The 25,917-nt window shown below is 40.3% G+C and overlaps 1 protein-coding gene across 3 annotated transcripts in view; it reads left to right on the top strand.

The window, feature by feature from the left end:
* Nucleotides 1–25,917, top strand: part of GLI3 (GLI family zinc finger 3) — a 560,226-nt gene that overhangs the window by 456,656 nt on the left and 77,653 nt on the right. For all 3 annotated transcript variants that reach the window (XM_033930274.1, XM_033930273.1, XM_033930275.1), the window contains one exon: nt 2,233–2,373. In XM_033930274.1, the coding sequence (XP_033786165.1) occupies nt 2,233–2,373 (141 nt within the window). The remainder of the gene's footprint in view (nt 1–2,232; nt 2,374–25,917) is intronic.

Genomic DNA, 25,917 nt, shown 5'->3' with positions numbered 1-25,917 from the left:
GCTATGCACACAGATAGTGTTTGGCTTAAATTCTGTATATGGTATCCTATTACCACACCACATGCACTATTTGCCTCTAGCATCAATATTTTCTGTGAAACTGATTCACTGAAAAAAACACACGATAGCCCATGTTAATACTAGCGCAGGTTAGCATGCTTTAGAGCAGTGTTTTTCAACCTTTTTATACCCGTGGACTGGTAGAAATAAAATAATTATTTTGTGGACCGGCAAACTATTAAGACTGAAATTTTAAAAAACACATTTCCGCCCCGTCTCCGCAAGCTCGGTCCCCGCAAACCATCTGATCCCATCCGCACAAGCCTCAGTTATGATTTTATATTGAACGTATTTTATTAAAGTATAAAAAGAAATAATATTCTGTACAATTGTCATTTTATAAATATAAATATACAGAGCAAGGACCAACAAAACCCCTGTTTCCCCTCCCCTTCACATATATCCCCTCTACTATCAGGAAAACTGAACAAGCAAAATTATTACAGAATGCTACAAAGAAATATCATGCTAACAGAATACTGCAGTCACACATGACAGGAATAGTGTTAGGGGATTGCCCCCTGGTCAGAGAGAGCCCTAAGCCAGCTGGAGAAGCACTGTCTGGGCTTTGCAGTCCCCAGTTATGTTTCTAGCAGGATATATATTTCAAATCTGATATATTCTATTGACAAAATAGAAATAAAATGATTTTTTTCTACCTTTTATTGTCTCTGGTTTCTGCTTTCATCTTCTTTTCACTCTTTTCTTTCCAGCGTCTGCCCTGTCTCTTCAATCCAGCATCTGCCCCTTCCATCCACTGTCTGCCCTCTCCCACTTCCATATGTATCTGACTTCTTTCTATGCCCCCTCTCCTCAGCTTGTGCCTTCTCTCTCCTTTTTACATCATTCATTCCAGCTTCACTGCTTTCTTCATTTTTATCTCTCCTACACCAGATCTAGCATCTTTATCCCTCTCTCATTTCTCTGCTGACCCCCTTCCAAGCATCAATCTCTCTCTACTTTCTCATTCCTCTGTCTCTCCCCTTTCCCTCATCTGATCTCTCCATTCCACCCTGACCCCCTTTCTCCTCCTGTAATCTCCCTGCCAGCTGTTTCCTTCCTTTTTTCCTTCTCCCTTCCCTCCTCCCCCTATCCAACATTAACTCTCTTCCCATCCCTTTCCCTCCTCCCCTCCCAGCAGCATCTCTCCTTCTACCTCACTCCAGGTCCAGTAGCAGCTCTCCCTTTATCCAGCAGCTTCCTAGTCTCCAACAGTGGCTTCCTCCCCTTCCAGCAGCTCTCAGTACTTGCCTGCAGCAGTTTATTTACTTAGGCAGCCTTGGGTCCGTTGCCGCCTCTGAGGAAAGAGGAAGTTGCCGGTGAATCACTGCCCTGGCAAGTACGAGAGCTGCTGGGAGGGGAGACAGCCACTGTTGAAGGCTCCCCAGGATCTTGCTCCCGCGCACACTGACCATCTCCCTCCACTTGCACCTGCCTGCAGCTCTCTCCCTTCTACCTGCACCTTCCCCGCGGCCCTCTTCAGCAACTCGGCAGGGGCGGCGATCAAGACAGGCTGCCGACGTCGGGACCTTCCTTCTCTGAGTCTCGCCTATTTTGTTTCAACTTTCTGTTTCCGAACAGGCGAGGCTCACAGAGGGAAGGCCCCGACATCGGCAGCCTGTCTTGATCGCCCGAGGCTGGGCGGAACAGCAGCCTTCCAACACTACCGCAGTTAGCAGGAAATTTAACCACTGACTCGATCTCGCCGGCCCTGCACGTACCGGCAGAAATTTTCTGCGGACCGGCACCAGTCTGCGGACCAGCGGTTGAAGAACAGTACTTAGTGAACCAGCACAGTGGTTTTGAAAACTGGCCCTTGAGCATTTAAAAAAAAGATGGGTAAAATGGGCTGATTGCTTCAAAAATAAATATTTTTGTTTGTTATAGAAATATGGGATCTTTATTTTATTTATTTATATTATTTGTACACCGCAATACTTTATAAAAACTAAAAAAAAACATTATATGTAGACTATAACAAACCATCTTGTGAAGTAGCTTGGGAATCAATACTTTAGAGATAAAACGGAAATCAGAATTTAAGCTGTGTTTTCCTCTTCATTCAGCAAGAACTCATTCTGAGCTTTAGTTAATTAAGTGGATTTTTTTTTTCCATAGGCCCTCTACCTTTGCTCCATTTAACATTCACTTCCCACCACCTCTGTTTTACAGGAGCAGCCAGAAGGAATGACTCTAGTCAAAGAGGAAGGGGACAAAGATGAAAGCAAACAAGAGCCTGAAGTGGTGTATGAGACAAACTGCCATTGGGAAAGCTGCTCCCGAGAATTTGACACACAGGAACAACTAGTGCATGTAAGTTAATGACATTCAGGAACAGGTTTTAAAGCTATGTGACCTTTTTTTTCATGGAAGTCAGGTCCTCTGACCCTGTGCTGAGTCAAGTTTCTTAGCTAGCAGCAGCTACAGCCTAGAGAAGGCTTTATGAGTTTCTGAGAATAAAGAAAACTCTGAGGCACAATGCCTTGACCTGTTCAGTCAGCTAAAGCTTAGTGTAAAATTCAATAAAGTCTTCAATAGAGAATGTAATGGCTCTGATCCTGTAAGCCAGCAAGCAGTATTTTGAGTTAGAGACTTTGATAGTTATTGAGTTATAGTAAGCTGGACATGAATTATTATTAACCTTTAGTCAAGTTTGGAATTTTTCCTCCCCTTAAAGAAGAAAAAAGGACTGGGAGGGTTTGAAAAAGTGTCTCCCTTCCAGGGTGTTGATTTTTTTTCCCCCCATATCTATTTACAGTAATTTTCTGTGTAAACTTGGGTGACACTATTCCAGCAATAATCAGACTTTTGTTTCTCTGGTCACCTGAATGGAAACAAAACCTAAAAGACAAAAGGAATCTTTATTGGCATAAAGAATAAAGGACCCTATTTCTTTGTCCCTTGTTGAACTTTAGTATCTTCATTGTTGGATATTTTGAGTGTGTACTTGAAATATTAGTAGTTTGGGGATTATAGATTGTGAAAATTAATAAATCATTTCAAGAAATAAGGGCCATGTTTAATAAATCTTAGTGTGTGCTATGTGTTGAGCAGCCTATTTTATTCTTATAGGCCATACATCACTTAAGATGCACTAAGCTTTAGTAAATATGGCCCTAAGGTTCTTTTCACAGAGAAAAACATGGGTTTAACAGGATCAAGTTTAAAAGTCATCATAGATTTTGGAATTTGAGATCTAGAAATGTGTATATAAATGTAATGGCTAAAACTCAGTATTAACATGACTCAATAGATGTAGCTCTGTACCTAAGGGGTTTGGTTAATTTACCCTGCCCTATTTTACCTGAACTCCAATACTAGTTCTTCCTGCCAGCCAAGACCAAGAATATCAGGAATTCATAAACTACTCAGGGAATCCACCAAACATTAACACCAGTGAGAGAGGATGAGGGAGGAATATGTAGTTGGCTGATACAAAGACTCTAACTGGGTTATTAGCCAAAAGGATTATTACCAAACCAGAATCATTTTTATTAAAGTAACAAAAAGGTATGAGGACTTAAAGCTGTGGAGGGGCATAATCGAAAGGAACGTCTAAGTCCGTTTTCACCTAAGTCGCAAGTCGTCCAAAGTCAGACACAGCTTAGGACACATTTTAAAAAAATACGCCCAAAATAGATATTTTTTCTTCGAAAATCAGCTAACTATACGTCCAGCCATCTGATCGTCCAAGCTGCTAAATCGTCCATATTTATAACACATTTTCATCCAAATATTTGTCCAAAGTGATGGACTGGACATCCAGACATGGCACCTGAATAGTGGGGTACCTTAAAGGACACTGCTGTGAACTTCACAAAAAGGGTGCCCTACAGCTCCCTTATAGATCATGGTGAGCCTCCCAAAACACCCCCAAAACATACTATACCCACCTGTCTACAACCCCAATAGCCCTTATGGCTGCAGGAGCCACTTATATGGCATTACAAAAGGGTTTGGGTTTTTTTGGGGGAGTGCACATGTTTCACCATGAATGCAGTGATTACAGTGGCTTATGGACCTGGGTCCTCCTCTCCAAGGGTCCCTAACCCACCCCCAAGATGACTTAAGCCGCCTCTGTGCAGCTCTACTAGTCTTTCCTATGGCAGGCTGACAGGTGCTGATGTTCTGGAGGCAGATATTTAAAGTTGTGCTTATAATTTTTATGGGGGGGGTCAGTGATCACTGGGATAGTGTGTGGGGGTCTGTACTATGTGTTTGCAGTGCTTATCTGGTCACTTTATATAGGTTTTTGTGCCTTAGACCATGTTTTAAATGGCCTAAGTCAGTGTTCTTCAACCACCGGTCCATGGACCATTGCCGGTCCACAGAAATTTCCTGCCGGTCCACAGGGCCAGCACGTGCATCAGGCCCAACACAGTGTTCTTCAGCCACCAGTCCATGATACGATCGATACGGCGTTACCTTCGAGCCAGCTCCCTCTTCCTAACTGATTCAGTGCACAAAGCCACAGGGCAGTGGCTCCTATGGGCATCCTGCGCCTGAACCGGAAGCCTTCTCTCTGACGTTGCAACATCAGAGGGAAGGATTCCAGATGAGGCACGGGATGTGCAAGGTGCAATTAGTACTATTATGGGGGCGGGGTCTGGGGTGGAGACTGGGTAGAGATGGGCGGGGTCTGGCCCACGACTTAGCCCAGTGTTCCTCAACCGCTGGTCCACGGACCGATGCCAGTCCACAGAATAATTATTTTATTTCTGCCGGTCCATAGGTGTAAAAAGGTTGAAAAACACTGGCCTAAGTCACAAACTCCAAGTTCCGTCTAGGCTGTGTTGTAAAACTTTCAGTTATACATTCAGTACAACTAAGTCTAGCACGGCCCACATCCCGCCCTCGACACTCCTCTTGAAACGCCAAGTTTAGCTCTGGTCTTTCAGCGGCACTGGGAAGGCCTAGGTTGTTTGTAAACACGTCCAACACCTGTTTCGATTATTGGCACTTGGACATCTTTCTTTTATGATTGTCCAAGTGCTAACCTAGGCCGGTTTTGGATGTTTTTCTCTTTTGATTATGAGCCCCATATTGTATGCTCAATAATGCCAAGTTTTATACCAGTGGCTAATGTATCACCAAAGTGACAAGAAAATTATTTGGGCTAGATTTACAAAAAGATGCTAGCATGAATTAATGCGAGTTATTTGCAACAGGTCTCATTTTATCCAGTAGGACTGCTGTTTTAACTAATAACACAAAAAAGGACCTATGTTCCCAAACCACTGGTAAATCCAAAGCAAAGCAACGAGGAAAAACAGCCTCTGGATGTCACAGGAACCATAGGTTAAAAAAGATTTTATTGAGAACAAATGTCCAAATGCAAAAACATTAACACAGATAATATATTTGGAGAATTTTAAAATTCCAAATTGTACATGAAAATAGCAACAAAGAGCGTCAGAGTTGGAAACATGTTTCGGACTTGTGACATCCAGCGACTATTGTTCCTCTTTGCTTTGTTTTGGTTTTAACTAATAACACATCCTAATGGTGTTAGTATGTGCTAGTATGGTAGCATACATTTATTAAATGTAGCCCTAAGATTATTTTAGGTGCTTCAAGATATTTGCATAAGAAAAATGTATCACCACTGCATTAAGGTTCGGATTCTCAAAAAGACGTCAAAGGTTAATCACCAGCAGGTGCCTAGATCATGCCTACCAGCGACTAACTTAAGGGTTTTAATTGGTTCTAAATGGCACGATAATTGGTCATGCCTTTAAAAACCAATTAAAACCTAATCAGAGCAAAACTTTAGGCAACGCTAGATGGCCTCCTGGACCGGCGCCCAAGTCCATGGCGTCTAGCATCACCTAGTGATCTCGAAGCCCAGAAATAGGTGTGTTTAGAGGTGGCGCTGGGCTTTGGTGTCACTAGGCAACACTAGCTGTGATTCAGGAAGGACTCTAGGGACCGGAAATATAGGCCTATAAAACCCAAGCATACATTTGTGGCACCTAAGGTCCATGGGAGCCGTGATTCTGGAAGCAACGCTTGTTGGTGATTGACACACAGGAAGTGCTGCTTACAGAATCCAGGCCTAAGTAGCTTTTAAGTATAGTTACCTTCCTAAAGGTTAGTATTTCAGCAGATACAAAGGTGATTAAAAAATGTTCTAGGTCTATCATTGAAAAATAGAAGAATTTGAAAACTATTTTTATATGTAGTTATAAATAAATCTATTCCTAGCAAATTATTTTCTGAACGGTAAAAGCAGATATTTTAATTACAAGCAATCATATTTAAGAAAGAAAATAAATTATGCAGAATTGTAGTAATTATCCCTCCCTTTTACAAAACAGTAGCACGGTATTTAGCGCCTGCTGCAGCGGTAACAGCTCCGATGCTCCTAGGAATTCTATGAGCATTGAAGCTGTTACCACCGTGGCTGGCACTATTAACCACACTACGGTTTTGTAAAAGGGGGGAGGGGTAAATTAGTCATGGGCAATAAAAATTATTTAGAGAGCATGAGACTTAGGGGTCCTTTAATCAAGCTGCGGTATGGGTTTAACGTGTGTAATACTGCGCGTTAAACCACCTGCCTCACTAGCCGCTAACGCCTGCATTGAGCAGGCGTTAGTTTTTTAGCCGGCTGCGGGGGTTAGCGCGCGGTATGTCCGCGCTAACCCCGCTAGCGCGACTTGATAAAAAGACCCCTTAGCTTTTATTAGACTAACATAAAAATTTTTAAAAGGTAATCATGTTACAAAGATACTTCTATTTTAATTCCTCTGAATAGCAAAACCAATTAAATTTTAGAACATTTATTATATGATGACTGAAATTGAACAATGGACAATCACGTTCAAATTGAAATTAAATACAGAAAAGACAAAAGTTTTCTTAGCAAGCCCAAAGGATAAAATTACCAGAATATCGTTACATCTAAATGGACATGACTATCCAATTTCTAAAACTATAAAAATATTAGTAGTCACACTAGACACACATTTGACTATGGTTGAACACACGAATATAGTGATGAAGAAGTGCTTTTATGCACTATGGAAATTAAAGACCATTAAAAAATACTTAGACCCTTTATCTTTTAGATTATTGGTGCAGTCTTTGGTTCTATCAAGATTAGACTACTGCAATATCGTTTATTTGGGTGTCCCTAAAAGAACAGTGAGAAAATTAAGACTAGTACAGAATACGGCTGCCCGCTTGATATTTGGATTGAAGAAAAGCGACCATGTTAGTCCCTACTATAGACTGTTGCACTGGTTACCAATGGATGCGCGAATAATGTTTGTTTTCTTCATTTGTTTCAAGCAGGCTTGGGGACTAGCTCCTAACTATCTTCTACCTCATTTCGTGCTATACAGCCCTACAAGGACAACCAGAAATCGCAACTTATTTGCATACCCAAGGATCACTAGTTGTAAATATAAGTCCTTTTTGGATAGGTCTTTCATGTTTCAAGCAAGCAAACAGCAATCTTGGCTAGGTAACTACATCAATGGAACTAGGCTGACTTACAGTGCCTTTCGGAAAGAAATTAAAACTGTATTTTTCGACAGATTTATCTCCTAAACAGAAGTTACACTAAATTTATATTTTCATCCTGCCTATGTCTTGAGTAATATGTTGTACTTTCACTATTTGCATTTTGTAATTCGCTGATTGTCCAGCTCTCGTCAGTGTGAACCGCCTAGAAGTCATATGACTATGACGGTATAGAAGAATAAAGTTATGTTATATGTTATGTTATAGGAGAACATAAGAACATAAGAATTGCTGCTGCTGGGTCAGACCAGTGGTCCATCGTGCCCAGCAGTTAGCTCACAGTACAGCCCTTAAGTCAAAGACCAGGGCCCTAACTGAGACTAGCCTTACCTGTATATATTCTGGTTAAGCAGGAACTTGTCTAACTTTATCTTGAATCCCTGGAGGGTGTTTTCCCCTATAACAGCCTCAGGAAGAGCGTTCCAGTTTTCCTCCACTCTCTGGGTGAAGAAGAACTTCCTTTTAGCTTTAGAGAGTGCCCTCTCGTTCTCTCTACCCTGAAGAGGGTGAACAACAATTCATTATCTTGAATTTTTCGATCATGTTCCCTCTCAGTCTCCTCTTTTCATGGGAGAAGAGGCCCAGTTTCTCTAATCTCGCACTGTACGGCAACTCCTCCAGCCTCTTAACCATTTTAGTCGCTCTTCTCTGGACCTTTTCAAGCAGTACCCCGTCCTTCTTCATGTACGACGACCAGTGCTGGACGCATTATTCCAGATGGGGGGTGTACCATTGCCCGGTAAAGCGGCATGATAATTTCTCTGATCTGCTCGTAATCCCCTTCTTAATCATTCCTAGCATTCTGTTCGCCCTTTTCGCAGCTGCCATGCATTGCATGGACAGCTTCATCGACTTGTCGACCAGTACTCCCAAGTCTCTTTCCTGGGGGTTCTATCCGAGTACCGCACCAGACATCCTGTATTCGTGTATAAGATTTTTGTTATCGACATTCATCACCTTACACTTATCCACGTTAAACTTTATTTGCCATGTTGCGGCCTATTTTTCGAGCATGTTTGTCACGTTGCAGGTCTTCGCAATCCTTCTGCGTATTTACTACTCAGAATAACTTTGTATTGTCTGCAAATTTAATCACTTCACTCTTCGTACCAATTTCCAGGTCGTTTATAAATATGTTGAAGAGCACGGGTCCAAGCACTGAACCCTGTGGCACTCCACTCGTGACGCTTTTCCAGTCCGAGTATTTTCCATTTACCCCCACTCTGTTTCCTATCCGCCAACCAGTTTTTAATCCACATGAGTATTTCACACTCAATTCCATGGCTTGCAATTTTTTGAAGCAGTCGTTCATGCGGGACCTTGTCGAATGACTTCTGAAAATCCAGATATACAATGTCAACCAGCTCGCCCTTGTCTATCTGCCTGTTTACTCCCTCAAAGAAGTGCAGCAAGATCTTCCTTTGCTGAAGCCATGCTGGCTGGTCCTCATCAGATCGTGTCTGTCAAGGTGATTAATGATGCGGTCCTTTATCAGCGCCTCTACCATCTTTCCCGGTATTGAGGTCAGACTCACCAGTCTGTAGTTTCCCGGATCTCCCCTCGAACCTTTCTTGAAGATCGGCGTGACATTCGCCACTTTCCAGTCTTCCGGAATCCTTCCCGATTTGATCGACAGATTGGCTATTAGTTAAAGCAGTTCAGCTATAACCCCTTTGAATTCCTTGATTACTCTCGGATGGATGCCATCCAGTCCCAGGGATTTATCATTTTTAAGCCTATCAATCTGCCTCCATACCACGTCTAGATTGACCGTCAACCCTATCAGCTTTCCGTCTTCGTTTCCAGCATATAGCCTAATGGGTTCCAGTATGTTGTGTAAATCTTCTTCAGTAAATACAGACACAAAAAATGTGTTCAGTTTGTCGGCGATTGTTTTGTCCTTCTTTAGTGCGCCCTTTATTCCATGGTCATCCAACTGTCCCATCGCTTCCTTCGTGGGTCGTTTCCTCTTAATATATTAAAAGAATGTCTTGAAGTTCTTCGCCTCCTTGGCTATTTTTCCTTCATAGTCTCTTTTGGCCCCATTTACCGCATTATGGCACCTGCATTGATGTTTGTGCTTGTTCCAGTTTTCATCCGTTTTTGACCTTTTCCATTCCTTAAACGAAGTTTTCGTGTCTCTGATCGCTTCCTTCACCTCTACAGTGAGCCACGCCGTTTTTTTGTTGTTTTTCCTCTTGGATCTATTGTTGATACGTGGTATATATAGATTTTGTGCCTCGGTGACTGTGTCCTTAAAAAAGACCAAGCTTGCTCTAGCGTTTTTACAGTGCTTATCCTCTTCTTAATCTTCTTCCCTACCATGAGTCTCATCCCTTTGTAATTCCCTTTTCGGAAGTTCAGTGCCGTGGCTGTCGTTTTGGACCGATGTTTCTCCCCTGCCTCCAGATCGAAGTGGATCATATTGTGATCGCTGTTTCCTAGCGTCCCTTCTATTTCTACATCTTGTGCCGGTCCTCGCAGGCCATTTAAAATTAAGTCCAGAATTTAATTTCCTCTAGTATTTTCCTTGACAAGTTGTTCTAGGAAGCAATCACCTACAGCATCCAAGAACAGGTTTATTAGAACAGGTCTATTAGAATCTTCTTCAGTAATCTTCCAGCATGATCTGACAAAATGATCAGATTTATGCTAGCCTTTGTGACATTTTGAATTAAAAGATCCAAAACTAAAAATAATCAATTCTTGAAAACGATTTATGTACTTGGGAACAAAAGGAAAATTCCCTAGCATTAAAATGAAAAATCTGCCATATATCCTTTAAACCACATGTATGTACCAAATTATCTAGACCAGGGGTGCCCACACTTTATGGGCTTGCGAGCTACTTTTATAATGACTAAGTCAAAATGATCTACCAACAATAAAATTTAAAAAAAAAACACAAAGCACACTGAAAGGCAGAGAAAATGTTAATTATTCATATTCCGGGTTTTTTCAAAGAGGTCACGGCAGATGACTCTATGCAATGTCACCTCAGTAACAAAATACAAAAATAGACAAATACACCCCCTCCCTTTTTACTAAACCACAATAGTAGGTTTTAGCACAGGGAGTTACGCTGAATGCCTCATGCTGCTCTCTATGCTCATAGGCTCCCTGCGCTAAAAAACGCTATTGCGGTTTAGTAAAAGGGAGCCATAGTGCAAAATATAGACAGCAGATATAAATTCTCAAAACAGACACATTTTGATCACTAAATTGAAAATAAAATCATTTTTCCTACCTTTGCTGTTTGGTGATTTCATGAGTCTCTGGTTGCACTTTCTTCTTCTGACTGTGCATCCAATCTTTCTTCCTTTCTTTCAGCCTCCTGTATGTTTCCTCTCCTCCAGACCTCATTCTCTCCCCCAACTTTTTATTTCTGTCTCCCTGTTCCCCCTTCTTTCTGTCTCCCTGTCTGCCCCCTTTCTTTCTTTCTCCATGCCCTCCCCAAGCTACTCGGTTTGCTGCCACCATCGGGGAACAGCCCCCAAGCCACCGCCGTCACAAGCTTTCCCTGCAGAAGCGTCACGCTGACCAGCATTCCACTCCCTGACGTCAATTCTGACGTAGGAGAGGAAGTTCCGGGTCAACAAGGCATTTCTCCTCATTCCATCCAGCCTGAGCCCCAACTCTCCTTGATCCAGCATTTCCCTTCTGTGTCTGTCAGAATTACCATTCCACCTATTTTCCAGCATCACCCTTCTTTGTGTCCATCTCACCTATATCCCTATCTCACCACTTTTTCAGAATCTTCATTTCTCTGTCCTTGTCTTTACCCCATGTTCACCATTTGCCCTTTCAATGTCTTTATCTCCCCCCCCTCACTTTTTCAGCATTACTTCTATGTCTCTATTTCACCTCCTCTTCATGTCCCCTCTGTATCTCTATCCTTATTCAGTAGGTCCTGCTTACTCTTTCTCTTCTTTGTGTCACTATCTCCATTTTCAGCTTTCCCCCCTTTTCCTTTGTTAATGCACCCTGTAGCCAGAATCTTTCCACCCTCCCTCCACTCCGGCCCAGCCCAGTATGAAATATTTCCTTTTGTTTCCCTCCCCTCTCTCTTTCTCTCTCTCTTCTGCTCCCTCATCCACGAGTCCTGCATCTGGCCCTCTCCCTTCTACCTGCACCTGGCAAAACCCCCCCTGCTCCGCGGCTCTCTTAAGCAACTCGTCAGCAGCGGTGATCAAGACAAGCTGCCGACATCGAGGCCTTCCCTCTACGAGTCCCGCCTTTGTGGAGAAAGGAAGTTGAAACAAGCGGGACTCGCAGAGGGTAGGCCCCAACGTCAGATGCTTGTGTCGATCGCTGCTGCTGAGTTGCCGAAGAGAGCCGCGGAGCAGGGGGTGTGGCCGGAAGCAGGTAGAAGGGAGAGGGCTGCTGGAAGAGGTAGAAGTTCCGGAGTATGACACCGACCTGGGCCAGGATGATTTCTTTTTCAGGCTGTTGCTGTTGCTGCTGCTGCTGCCGCCATGCCACCACGCCCCCCCCCCCCCCGAAATGACAAAAACAGCCTAATGCCCGGCGTCGGCGTCTTTGACGTCGGGGAGAGGAAGGCTGATAGGCCCGGTAGATCGGGACGGCAACACGAGTCTATCACAGAGCCCGGGATGGGCTCTGCGATCGACTCACGTTGCCTTCCTGAGCTACTGGTCGATCGCGATCGACGCGTTGGGCACCCCTGATCTAGACCTAATGATTTTATTTGTCTACTTGGTTGTTTTATCAATTATTGGATCCATGACAGCATTGAAATCTTTGGCTACAATTAAATTAATCGTAGCCAGTGATAGAATAATTTGTTGGAGTGTTTTAAAGAAATCTGCCTGATTAGTATTCGGTGCTTAAATATTAAAAAGCGTCAGAGTATGTTTTTCTGAAGTCATATTAACATAGAGCCATCTACCCAATAGATCAGCTCGGAAGTTATCGAAGTTAGCAGAGACAGTCTTGTTAATCAGAATTGCCACCCCTGCATTTTGACCTACTGCTGGGGGAAAAAAACAATGTTTTATCCAACCATCTTCTAATTTGGCTGCCTCCATTGCTGATAAATGAGTCTCTTGTATAAAGTAAATGTCTGTGTGTTGCTTTTCAGAAAGTTAAGAATCTTTTTCTTCTTGTTGGGGTGATTGAGTCCATTAATGAGTATAATTTTAAAGCCATTTCCTTATATATAGGTACTATCAAATGAAAATATAACTTTTTTTGCCGAAATTATAACTAATTTTCCCACATATATCCAGAATCCTAAACTAAAAGCCCCCCTCCCTCCCCTAACCCGTCCCATTAAGTATCTCAAAAACTTGGGGGCATGCATACTAACTAGCAATTGCCACCCTCCACCAGGCACCCTAAATCTTCCCAATAATTAATCCTCCCCATTTAATAAATAATACAATAAATTATGATTCCCAACTATATTAAACGACTAAATTATTAAGCATGAAATATTCAATATAATTCATTTAGCCCCTAGCAGTTTAAATTAAAATAATTTCTTAAACAATACAGTATTTTGATATTTGAATAATATAACATTCAATGGACATTTTGTTTAAAATTACTCACCACCCCTAGATAATATGAATAAGTCTTACCAATCAATAAAGTAAAATTAAAACCTCCAATTTATCATAACTGAATTAAATAAACAAGTCAATTCATCCACCCTTTCATAAATAATAGATTTCTGTCAGTAATAATTAGAATGAAATAGTCAATAAAAACTTGAATTAGTAATACTAATCAATTAATTATTGTCTCAAATGTATTAAACATGTCAGAATCTCAAATATTCTATTACTGATATTATACTGATTTTAAAATCTGTGTTACTGTAAAAGAAATTTAATATAACATTCAATTAGTTATTCATTTAATATTATATTCAATCACACAGTAACCAACCACCCTACCGTACCCATTCATTCTTATACTTGTCATTCACAACTACCCTAAAAATAAAAACTCCCACCCCAACTAACTCCATTACCATTTGCCAATTCAAACATCCCTCTACATCTACTATCTGTCCATGCATCCTTCAGAATTATAAGCCAGAGCATTATAAATGTATAGCCATTATCCCCCATGTACAGACTACATATAGCCCAGGAGCTACCAATCTCAAATAAACACACCACAAATACCCCTGCCATCCACAACCAGGGAACTTCCAAACAGCACCCACCCCACATTCCGCAAACAAACAAGTAAAGTCTCCCCAGGCATTCCTGCTGGGAGTGCTCCAAAACAGAGCTGCTATCGTGACATCAGAAGCCCAGGAGAGGACTGCAAAGGAGCTGATATAATACAGAAGGCATTCTCCAGTCTTTGCAGTGGAAATCTCTTGCCCATTTCTACCATGAGCCTCTCATGACCAGTCTCAAATAGATGCTAATGGGACAAGTTTTTCCCTGGGTTTAGCTCAAAAATCCAAACATGGTTTACTTCTGCCTGCTTCCAGCCAACGTGTTAATTCCCAGGAGGAAGAGGAACTCATTCAGAAAGAAACCTCCCTGATATATTCTCACCAGAGGCCACACATTCTGGTGATTAAAGCAGACAGCACCAGTGGGCTAGTTCTGGGCCATTAGAGTGTCTGAAATTTTCTTAGCTGGTCCCAGGATCCTTTTGTGGCCACTGAAAGTGTTTGGGCCATTTCAGGCCATTTGCGGTGTGCTGTGTTGTTTAGTGATATCATTCCATCAGCGTCACAGAGTCGGGGCATGTGCAGGGGATATTTGCCGGTTTAGCCTTGTCGGTCCTCTATTTTCACTCACTTAAGTCTGTAGCATCAAGGTTGCCACTGAAGAAAAGAAGAGAAGTCTGGCCATGTGGGGAGAGGCTCCGGAGATCCTCCCTCGCAGATTCATATGTGGGTGAAGTGTGGGTCCTTCATCTCTATCGAGAGTTTGGCATGCAGGAATCACTGTCAAATCATCTTAACCACACTGTCAAGGCAGGCTCGTGAGAATGACATGCGCCAACAGAAGTAATGCTTTCGCTGTGATCCAGTCCCTTCCCCTCTCCCCAACCTCGGTACGGTGCCAGTACATTGCAACGTCACCATGGCACACAAAGTGGCAGAGCCTAACCGACTCGAGGCTTGGAAAACACAACAACGCTCTGGCAACAAGAGAGCCGCAGCTGTAAAAGAATCCGTTCCTGTCTTGTCTGCACGGTAACGTGAATAACGCTTTAAAAATTCAATCCCCAAACATCTCTAAATAAGTAACAGCTGTTTTTCCTCACAAAATCAACCAAAAATTAAATTAAATAAAACAAAACAAAAATGATCCTTACAGTTTTCAAGTTAGAATGACAGAAGTTTATGACATCCCATCAGCAAATTGAGAAATATATTCTTGCAATTTTACAGGGACCTCATAATGAATGGTCTTGTTAATGTGTGTAACCCTCATTACTGCTGGGTATAGTAATCCGGATACTGCTCTCATTTGTCTTAGTTGTGGGCGAAGTTGCAAAAATTGCTTCCTTGTATTTGCAGTGGCCTTTGCAAAGACAGGGAAGAATAGAATACCTGCCTCTTGCCATTTTAAATTCCTTTTCTTTTTGGCAGCCCTTAAAATTTCAAGTGCTTGTGGGAAACTTAGTACTTTAAAGATTATTGGCCTAGGTCCACCCTGACCATTAATTCGCTGCAAAGGTATTCTGTGTGCACTCTCAAAATCTAATGGCTGCTTGAAATTTTAAGAGAGTATCTTAGGGATAAAATCTTCCAGGAATTTGATGGCATCTGCACCTTCTGCTCCCTCTGGAAGACCAATCAGTCTGACATTGTTCCTTTTGCCTCTGTTATTCATTTCCTCGAGGTCCTTAGTGTAACCCCCTCCTTCTCAGACTGAGGTAAAAGGTATCCCTCTTGAAATAAAATTTATTTGTAGTCGTGAACACCGACGGTTAAATTGATGCCTTTCCCCAGGAGAAGGAGTGAATTTCATTAAAAAATAATAATGAATGTAATAATAAAATGTAATGTAACCTGGAAATAAAAGTGTTAATTAAACCATTAACAAAATAAATATAAAGAAGCACTAAGGACTCTAAATTGAATATAGAAATAAAATTTAATAACCAGTTACTGCATAAACACTCTACATAAGAAGTGCCTCTGCTGGGTCAGACCAGAGATCCATCGTGCCCAGCAGTCCACTCACGCGGCAGCCCAACAGGTCCAGGACCTGTGTAGTAGCCCTCTAGCTATACCCCTCTATCCCCTTTTCCTTCAGAAAACTGTCCAGTTCCTTCTTGAACCCTAATACCGTATTCTGTCCTATCACACCCTCTGGAAGTGCATTCCAGGTGTCCACCACCCATTGGGTGAAGAAAAACTTCCTAGCATTGGTTTTGAATCTGTCCCCTTCCAACTTTTGCCAATGCCTTCTTGTTCTTGTGGTTATCGAAAATTTGAAGAATCTGTCCCTCTCTACTTTCTCTATGCCCTTCATGATCTTGTAGGTCTCTATCATGTCCCATCTAATTCTCCTCTTCTCCAGGGAAAAGAGCCCCAGTCTCTCAGTGTATGAAAGGTTTTCTATACCCTTTATCAGAAGTGTCGCTCTCCTCTGAACCTTCTCGAGTATCGCCATATCCCTCTAGATAATGAAATTCTGCTTCCCCTCTACTCAGTTCTTTAATGGTCTCTTACAAAGCTGCACTAGCGGCTGTGCTGCGCTAACAACCCAGAAGCCCATAGAGATTTAAAGGGCTTCGGGGATGTTGCTACACAGCAGCCGCTAGCGCGGCTTTGTAAAAGAGGCCATAAATGTCCAAGTAAAATCTTCTTTGATCCCAGAATAAAAATCACTAATGTAATATAATTAATTGTGTTTCACCATCAGCAATTACTGTGCAGGATTATTTAAGAATAAATTATTTAAGAATAGATTATTTAAGAATAAATTATTTAAGAATAAATAAATAAGTATTATTTATTCTTTTAAATCCTTTGTCCAGGGAAACCTAACTGATGGGTCTAAGAACACTTTCTTTAAATAATGTATCTTACAGCCTCCAGCTTCTCTGAATTCTCCTTTTTTTCCTCGGGTTAGTGTATTGGAAGCTTTCTGTCCTTTCTGTGTAGGGGTACCACGTTGGTGCGCTGTTGTTAGTAGATCTCTCTCTCCCTGGAACCAATCTACTACTCTAACTAAAACCAAATCAATAAGAAAAACCCTATCCTAAATCTAATAACCCCACAGTTGCCTAAAATACTTTCTAAGCTAAGAAAAAAAACAGATAATTGATGTTTCCTATATTATTTCCTTCCCTAAAATTTCCTATATATAATCACAAAACTCAGCCTTCCTCTAAACATTTCATGCATATAAATCTTTTCCCAAAATCCCTAAAATCTTTACACAAATTATTCCCAGAAAAAGATTTCCAAGGCAGTTTCCCTACTTTGCTTCACTAATAGTCTCTCACAACATTCCACAGAAATCTGTCACAGGACATCTCATTAACCTCTCTAGAAATCAGCACCACAGACTTAGTACACACAGACTGAAAATGTCTCCAGAAATCAGGTTTCAAAAGCAGTTCACAACTTTGCTTCACCAGTATTCTTTCACAACATTTCCCAGAAGATTCTCACAGGACATTTCATAAAAACTTCTCCAGAAATCGAATGACAAAATTCTTAATCAAGCAAAACCTTTAAATTTGGATCATGAAAATCTTGCAAGTCTCTAATTACTATAACTTCCAACAACCAAATTTAACTTCAACCACCTAAAAAAACTTATCAATCTTAAATCAACATCAAATTTATTCCTCAAGAATAAAAACCTACAATAGTTACCTTAATAAAAACCACACAAGTCAAAACACCTCCATTCAGTTCCAAGTCACCCTCCCAACTGTCAAATCTGACAGTTAGAATATTCAAGCAGCTGATGCTAAAACTCTGCACTAGAACAGCAAACCTGTGCAGAAAATCAACAACAGAATTCCAAAACTGCACCAATACAAAAAATACACAAACCAAACTTCTCAAAATAGGAAAAAACACAGATCTTACCTTCCAGATTTTCTTTACTTTTAAAACCCTTTAAAATCTTCTTTAAACCCTGTTTTTCTCACTCAGGTAACTTTTAACCCTGGTTATATTTGCCACCACAAAAGATAAAAAATTTCTGTCAAAGACTAAGAAAATTTTTATACAACTACCCCCCTGAGCAAACTTTTCTAAATTATTTCAAGGATACAAAATAGGAACAGCAGAAATACATATACAGTAGGCACTCTTCAATATACATAAATTATTTTCCTCAACACATATATTTTCTCACAAAAAAACATTTAGGACTTCTTTTACAAAGGCACGCTAGTGGTTTAACGCACGCTAAACTGCCGGCCGCGCTAGCCACTACTGCCTCCTCTTGAGCAGGCGGTAGTTTTTAGGCCAGCACAGGGGTTAGCGCATGATGAAAAGTCACGCACGTTAACCCCGCTAGCGCGGCTTAATAAAAGGAGCTCTTAGATTGCCAACCATAGTTACATATATATGCTGTTTTTTCACCATCTCATAAATTTATCATAAGATTATTTTCAACAAAAATTTCCTCTAAATAACACTCAATCTGTCCTTTGAGATCAGAGTTTTTTCAGAATTTCCACATTGAAATCTCTCCTTCTGGATGCATCTCTTTAATTATTGGGTTTGGTTTGGTTTTTTCTCTTTCGTAGTCTTCCTTTCAATGTTTTTGTCTTGCCTACAAATCTGTGTTCAGACGTTACTTTCAATCCATGACACACACTTTCTTTTCTTCTTATAATTGTAATACAGTCTCATTTGCTTTTCTGTAACCATTCTCTGAGTATTTTGCTAGATCTTCTCAACAGACTTCTATTCCATTTGTATTTTCTAGATTTCTCCAATTCATACTTATGCTGTCTTGATCCCATACTAGTTGTGGGGAAACATTTGAGCAAGGACTGTCTCCATAAAAACTGTGTACAGCATTCCAAATGCCTGATAATACCTCAGAAACAAGTAATAATTGCCATAGTAGCAGTAATAATTTAATCTGGTAATGTTCACTCTTAATTACTGCAGAAACAATAATAATAATAATTTTATTCTTTTATACCGCCATAACCAAAAGTTCTAGGCGGTTTACACTAAAAAGAGCTGGACAATCAGTGAAATACAATAATACAGTAAAAAATGCAAATATTTATAAAATAGAATTTCAATAATAAAACTCACTAAGTAATAAACTTATCGAACAAAGTGGTCTTAATTAATTTCTAAAAACTGCAATAGGATAACATAGCTTGCTGAATACATTTACCTAACCAAGATTGTTGCCTATCAACTTGAAATGCTAGGGTCCTATCTAAGAAGGTCTTATATCTACACCCATTAATTTTTGGATAAGCAAATAAGTAGAAGTTTCTAGTTTCTCTTGATGGTTTATGCAACACAAAATGAGGAAAAAGGTAAGCTGGAGACAATCCCGATATCAGCTTAAAGCAGATACAGGAAAATTTGAATAATACTCTTGCCTCCAAAGGCAGCCAATGAAGTAAACGATAATATGGACTAATATGGTCATTCTTTTTTAAACCAAAAATCAATCGAACAGCTGTATTCTGAATTATCCTTAATTTCCTTAGAATAATTGCAATAGTAGCAGCAATAAGTTAACTCTTAATTGTTCCTTGAGGTGAAACCACCTCCTTCTTGACCCTTTGAACAGGAATCATCTGCAGATATGACTTGAATGGTTTGGGTTTATCTAACACATCTCTCTTGTCGTTTCTTTTCAATCAGAAACAACTTTCTCCTTCTTGGGCTTCTATTCAGTCCAATTTTCTTCCATTTATACTCCTTAGTTTCTTTTGGGTTTTCCTCCTTCTCCATCTCAGAGCATTCTTTATCTACTTCCTCAGAGTATTCATCCCGCTCTGTTTCCTGCTCACAAACTGTTTGTTTCTCACACTCTTCAAAGGTAGAGATTGGCAACATCTCAACTTCACTTGGCAAAATCAAGGGAGTTATTTCAATGGAACCCTCTGTCACCTCCTGTTTGCCATCTTTATGGTTCTCCAACCTCTCAGGATCCTTGGTTTCCTCCAGACTCTCCTGTATCACAGCATCTTGCTCTTTTTTTTTTTGCCATAATCAACTCAGGATATGTATCTTTCATACTTTCACCTGATTTAAGGAGGTCATTATCATCAAAATCCAGTATAATGACATCTTCAACCTGGATTGTAACTATTTTGTTGTCATCCTTTGCTTCTTCCATAGATGTGCTAGCAACCTCTTCTTCAGGTTCCGCTGCTTGGTAGATGAAGCAGAAGAAGATGATACTGATAAAGTTGTAGCAGATTTTGGTGATGCCACACCAGAAAGTCTTTATCATCACTTGTTTCATTTTTTGATTCGTCAACTGCTTTTTTTTCCAGGCCAGTTTCCATATTCTCTACACATTCCACTGTATCCATTTTTTCTTCATCTGAAAGAAGTGTTGAAGCAGAACTTCCATTTTCTTCACCATCATCTTTATGATTTGCATTTCTATCTTGTTCACTTGTATCTTGACTTTCCAATTTACTTTCTTTTGCAAAATTTTTCATTGAAGCATCAGCACCACTTAACTTATTAGTGTTCTGTTTCAGTTTCTGCACCACCAACTCTAGCTGTTCTTTCAGCCCATCAAGTTTCCTTTTATACAGGCTAAACATTTTTTCCTGCCATATCTTATTCCAGATTTCAGTATTTTCTTCTTCATATGCAGGCATTCTTACAAGTCCCAGACAGACACCGTTTTCATAAACAGTATACCACTTCTCAGGATGTGGGCTCCCTGCACGACTGTCTGGACTTGGGCTCCGTTCCCGTGGACTCTCAGGCCTTGCATACGACTTCCTATTTGGGCTTTCATCTCTGGCAGACTTTTGAACATTGAGGTCTTCTAACCTAGCACGACAAAACCAGATAAGGTGTCCTGGTTGACCACAATAGTAACAATAGACTGATTTTCTCTCACTCCGGTTCTGTTAGAAGGAATATCTTCTCCATTTTCATATCTTTCTGGGGAGTATTGTTGACTCCTATTCTGCTGCCAATATTCTTCACGATTCCACTCTTGCTGCTCAGACCAAGTATCAAAATAATCTCCTCTTTTCCTCCTGTCATTAGGGAACTTCTGCCTATATCTTGGCCATTCAAACTCTTCTTCCTCTTGACCGTGTCTCCTTCTATAGATCTAGCTCTCTTCATCTCTGTATTTTGCCATTTACAATGTAGAAAAGACTCTGTCTCTCAGGAAGATTTAATGTTATCCAGGAAAAATTTTAGTTAACTACAATGCAATTCATCACCATTTTTATGTAACAATGTAATTCACCACAATGCAATTCAACATAAAATAAGCACATCAATTTCAAATTTGCTCACAGGTCCTTTTATAGATTTCAAGATTTTTAGGAATATGAACCCCCAAAATTTTGTCAGATGTCATAAGCAAAAATCTATCCTGCAGCCGACTATGCCATTTTATGTAACCCCCTTCTTCTCAGACTGAGGTAAAAGGTATCCCTCTTGAAATAAAATGTATTATTATTATTTTTATTTTTATATTACACAGAGACTGAAAATTTCTCCAGAAATCAGGTTTCAAAAGCAGTATCACAACTTTGCTTCACCAATATTTCTCTCACAACATTACACTAGAATCTGTCACAGGGCATCTCATAAAATCTCCAAAAATCAGCACCACAGATTTGTTACTCAGAGAATCTTTCAAACATTTCCCAGAAGATTCTCACAGGATATTAGATTTAAACTTTCTCCAGAAATCAGCACCACAGACTTGTTACTCAGAGACTGAGAATTTCTCCAGAAATCAGGTTTCAATAACAGTTTCACAACTTTGCTTCACTAATATTTCTCTTACAACATTACACAGGAATCTCACAGACAAATTTCCAGAACATTACACAGGAATCTCACGGACAAATTTCCAGCATCAAACAGTTTCACAGATAATACAATTCTTCACATCAGCCAGAAAGAAATGTTTTCACCCTTGGATAAATACCAGAATCTATATATCAAATCTCAACTTCCACCTAAACCTCCAATTCCTATTTAAACTTAAATAAGTTACATACAGGAGGAAATAGTTTTCCACTTAATGAGTCAGACTCTGAAACTCATTGCCAGAGGATGTAGTAGCAGTGGATAATGTATCTGGGTTTAAAAATGGTTTGGACAAGTTCCTGGAGAAAAAGTCCATACTCTGCTATTGAGACAGACATGGGGGAAGCCACTGCTTGCCCTGGGATTGGTAGCATGGAAGGTGACAGGTCAAAAGCGCGCAAGACAATCACGCGCGGACAAAATCGCGCAGACAAATCAGCGCTAAGACAATGGCGCTCACAGACAATTGCGCTAAAGACAATTGCGCGCCATGATATCTCCATGCAAGACAATTGAGCTGCTGGCGCTGAGTTGTCTTGCGCTGAGTTGTCTTGCGCTCAGTTGCTGGCGCTGAGTTGTCTTGCGCTCAGTTGCTGGCGCTGAGTTGTCTTGAGCTGAGTTGTCTTGCGCTCAGTTGCTGGCGCTGAGTTGTCTTGCGCTGAGTTGTCTTGCGCTCAGTTGCTTGCGCCGAGTTGTCTTGCGCTCAGTTGTCTTGCGCTCAGTTGCTGGCGCTGAGTTGTCTTGCGCTCAGTTGCTGGCGCTGAGTTGTCTTGCGCTGAGTTGCTTGCGCTGAGTTGTCTTGCGCTCAGTTGCTGGCGCTGAGTTGTCTTGCGCTCAGTTGTCCCGCTCGTGCACATTTCGGAAAATAATTTGCGCTCAATTGTCTTGCGCTCAAATGTCTCACGCTCGGTTGTCTTTGCGCTCACTTGTCTTAACGCTCAATTGTCTTCCGCTCATTTGTCTCACGCTGAGTTGTCTGCGCGATTTTGTCCGCGCGCGATTGTCTTGCGCGCAATTGTCTATGAACCAGCATGGAATGTTGCTACTATTTGGGATTCTGCCACGTATTTGTGACCTCAGTTGGCCACTATTGGAAGCAAGACTAGTCATACTGGGTCAGACCAACAGTCCATCTAGCCCAGCATCCTATGTTCTTATGGAAAGATGTTGTGGTTTTCTCCCTTTTTTCTACACAGGGATGGTTATCAACAGTAGTGCATCTGACAGTACTGTGGGAATTGTAGAATGTGAAGATTTTCTCTGTCACAACTCATTTAATGCATCCAGTGTCACAGAAATTCTACATGTTAAAGGTTTCTTCTGCTTATACTTTCTCTGGTGTGGTATACTGTATATTATTGCTTGATATTGGCAAGACATTTCAGTCCATTAAGACCAGTGGTCTCAAACACGCGGCCCGGGGGCCACATGTGGCCCGCCAGGTACTATTTTGAGGCCCTTGGTATGTGTATCATAATCACAAAAGTAAAATAAAACAGTTTTTTGATCATATGTCTCTTTAACTATAAATTACAATATTATTATTAAGACTTAGCCAAAAGGAAAGATTTATAAACTATAAAGAGCTCATGCAAAATTGTTATTTCTTTAATAAGACAGTAACTATTTTTGCTCAGGCCCTCCAAGTACCTACAAATCCAAAATGTGGCCCTGCAAAGGGTTGGAGTTTGAGACCACTGATTAAGACCTATATTTTTGAACATTGTGACTTCTATCAATCTTTCATTCTCACGAAAAGCAATATTCTGTTAATGATTTGCTGTTTTGTGTTGGACATTGTAAATCAAACTTCTTAGTGTTATAGGTTAGCTAGTTTGGCTTAGTCAAGTTTTATTTTTAAAAAAAAACCAAAGAAATGCAGAAGAATTAACAGAAATCAGATGTCCTCTAAAGTCTTTCCATAGTGGTAATGATCCTTTGAAGCTGAGCGGTTTGGGGGGGTGGGGAAGGGAGGTAGTGGATGCTTCTATTTTGAAAATTGCCTCAAGGAAGTTATGTACTTACATCTTTCATCTACTCTTTAGCAAGCACAATTGTCAGGGTTAATTTATGCACATATGGTCTAATTTTCAAAAATCCACACATAAATCCAAACCCCCTCCCCTACCCCACCTTAGAAATGGTTCCACTAAATCCAAGCAAATTTACTGTGTGGACTCTGCACAGACTTAAATTTACATGCACCTTGGGCACATAATTTTATAAGCCTATTAATGTGGATAAAGCTTTGCGTTACGCAACGAAATGCAAGTATGCACAGGTTTAACATAAGTGATTCATTAGCCAACAGGCAGGATGCTTTCCTGAACAATTTTTTGACATCCTGCTTTATTTATAGCGCCTATCCAGTTTCCCCCTCTTCCTCCTTACAGTTAATAGAAAGATTCATGATTCTTCATGGTTGTCTATCTAGTGTCTGACAGTGCCGGGTGCCTGTGAAAGCAAGTCACTATCTATAATTGATATCCTTCTATGGAATAGGGTGCTGACTGCAATTGAAGGGCTTTTGCTGAAAGCTCTTAAATCCTGACAAGTTTCACCCCTTATTCTGGTTCCGTCATTGAACTGCACTGCTGGAACTGCAAGCTTACTTGAACGTGGTGTGAGGGAAGCATATGTTACACATTAGCAAATCCTCCCGTCTTCCGTTAATAAACGAGTAGATATCAGCATTTGACAGCCCAAGTTTATGTGTCGGGCAGTGTCATTTACATTTCACCTTTCAAAGGACTGCTATCATTGCATTGCTGTCCAAACATATTAAATATTGTTTTGTTTCCAAAAAAAAAAAACAATTTCTTTTGGATTCACATTTTGCTGCTAAGGCCTCTGTGAGTAGGTTGTTTTATGTTAATTACTTTGCCAAGTGAGATATTCTAATTTGGTTCAGCTGAGCTCAAGTTTATTTTAAATATTTGATAAATATGTTTGCATTGCCCAGAAGCAGAAGAGAAATAAATCTCTACTTTGCTCCGTTTTGTCTTTTCCTAGCAGTCAGTTTAGACAGAATGAAAAATTGTGTTGTAAAAAAGACAGATAAGATAAAAAGTTTTCTGATGATCTCAAGAAAAAAAAAAGTTTCAATTTGTGGTCCAGCAGTGGCTTTGAGTTACTAGTTATTTTTTCTACTTTCATAACAAATCAACACAAGATTCTGTTTTATGATTTTATAACAGATATGCATCTTCTTGGGGCTTTTTTTCCTCATTTTTCCTTTATGGTAAAAGGCATGGATAAATCAGGTTCTGAGTATCCACCCCCAAATGTCATCACATTTGTTACTTACAATACTATGAATGCAGTGTGAATTACAAAAAGATAACCTCCATAGTAATACCTTTCTAGAACAATTCTAATTTAAATATAAGCAACGTTTTATGTAATTATTGAGAACACTTCCTTCATGATTTGAAAACAAAAATTACAGTGTACAAACACTCAAAAAATGAAAGGCAGGTTCCTCTCCCTATACCCCCTCCCCCCTCTCCCAGCATACACACTTTGCATAAAACACAATTATTTTTTAATTTCTTTTATATTAACTTTAAAATCCCTTTATGAATGTGCTTGGTGCATTTCTGCAGGTTCTGTAAGGGTGCTAGAATAGTCATTTGAAAGATGAAAGAAGACTGAACTTAGATTTGACACAAGATTTAGAATTCTGCTTTCCTAAAGTGCATGTGTGAATATTTTATGTTTAGCAAGGGCAGCACATAGTCTGGCACATCCCTACTGGCATGCCTGATTTCTGTACTTGCCAGATATTTATTACTATCTCCCCCCATAGTTTATTGTGTGTAAAAGTACTTCACTCTGTCTTTTTCAAGTCCTGTGCTTTAAAATCAATGTGTTAATTAATCAGAGTTTACTTCCCACTGAGTAACAGTTTGCTTATTCACTTGTGTGCATATCTACGGTATGTGTTTTTTAATTTAGCCACATATACATTCCATCTAATCCAGCTAAACCCGTTTTTTTTGTGAATAACAACAAAACATCCTTAAAAGAAAAATAAACATCAAAATGCTTCAAGGAACATGGCAAATTACAATTGAAACAATGAAACGGAATTCTTCCATAATAGCTAGCATCAAAATCATAAAACATAAAGAGCACAGAAGCAAAGAAGTCATAACCCAAACGGGAAACCAAAGCTAACCACAAGAAAAACTTTAAGCTATTTATGAAAGACAAAGCAATTTTTCTCAAACTTCATAGAAACATAGAACATGACGGCAGAAAAGGGCCACGGCCCATCTAGTCTGTCCACACTAATGGCCCACCCCCTAACTACCTCCATGAAGAGATCACACATGCCAATCCCATCTTTTCTTAAAATCTGG

This window comes from Geotrypetes seraphini, chromosome 2 (assembly GCF_902459505.1).
Source record: "Geotrypetes seraphini chromosome 2, aGeoSer1.1, whole genome shotgun sequence".
Taxonomy (NCBI): Eukaryota; Metazoa; Chordata; class Amphibia; order Gymnophiona; family Dermophiidae; genus Geotrypetes; species Geotrypetes seraphini.
This window is presented reverse-complemented; position numbering and strand designations above follow the sequence as displayed.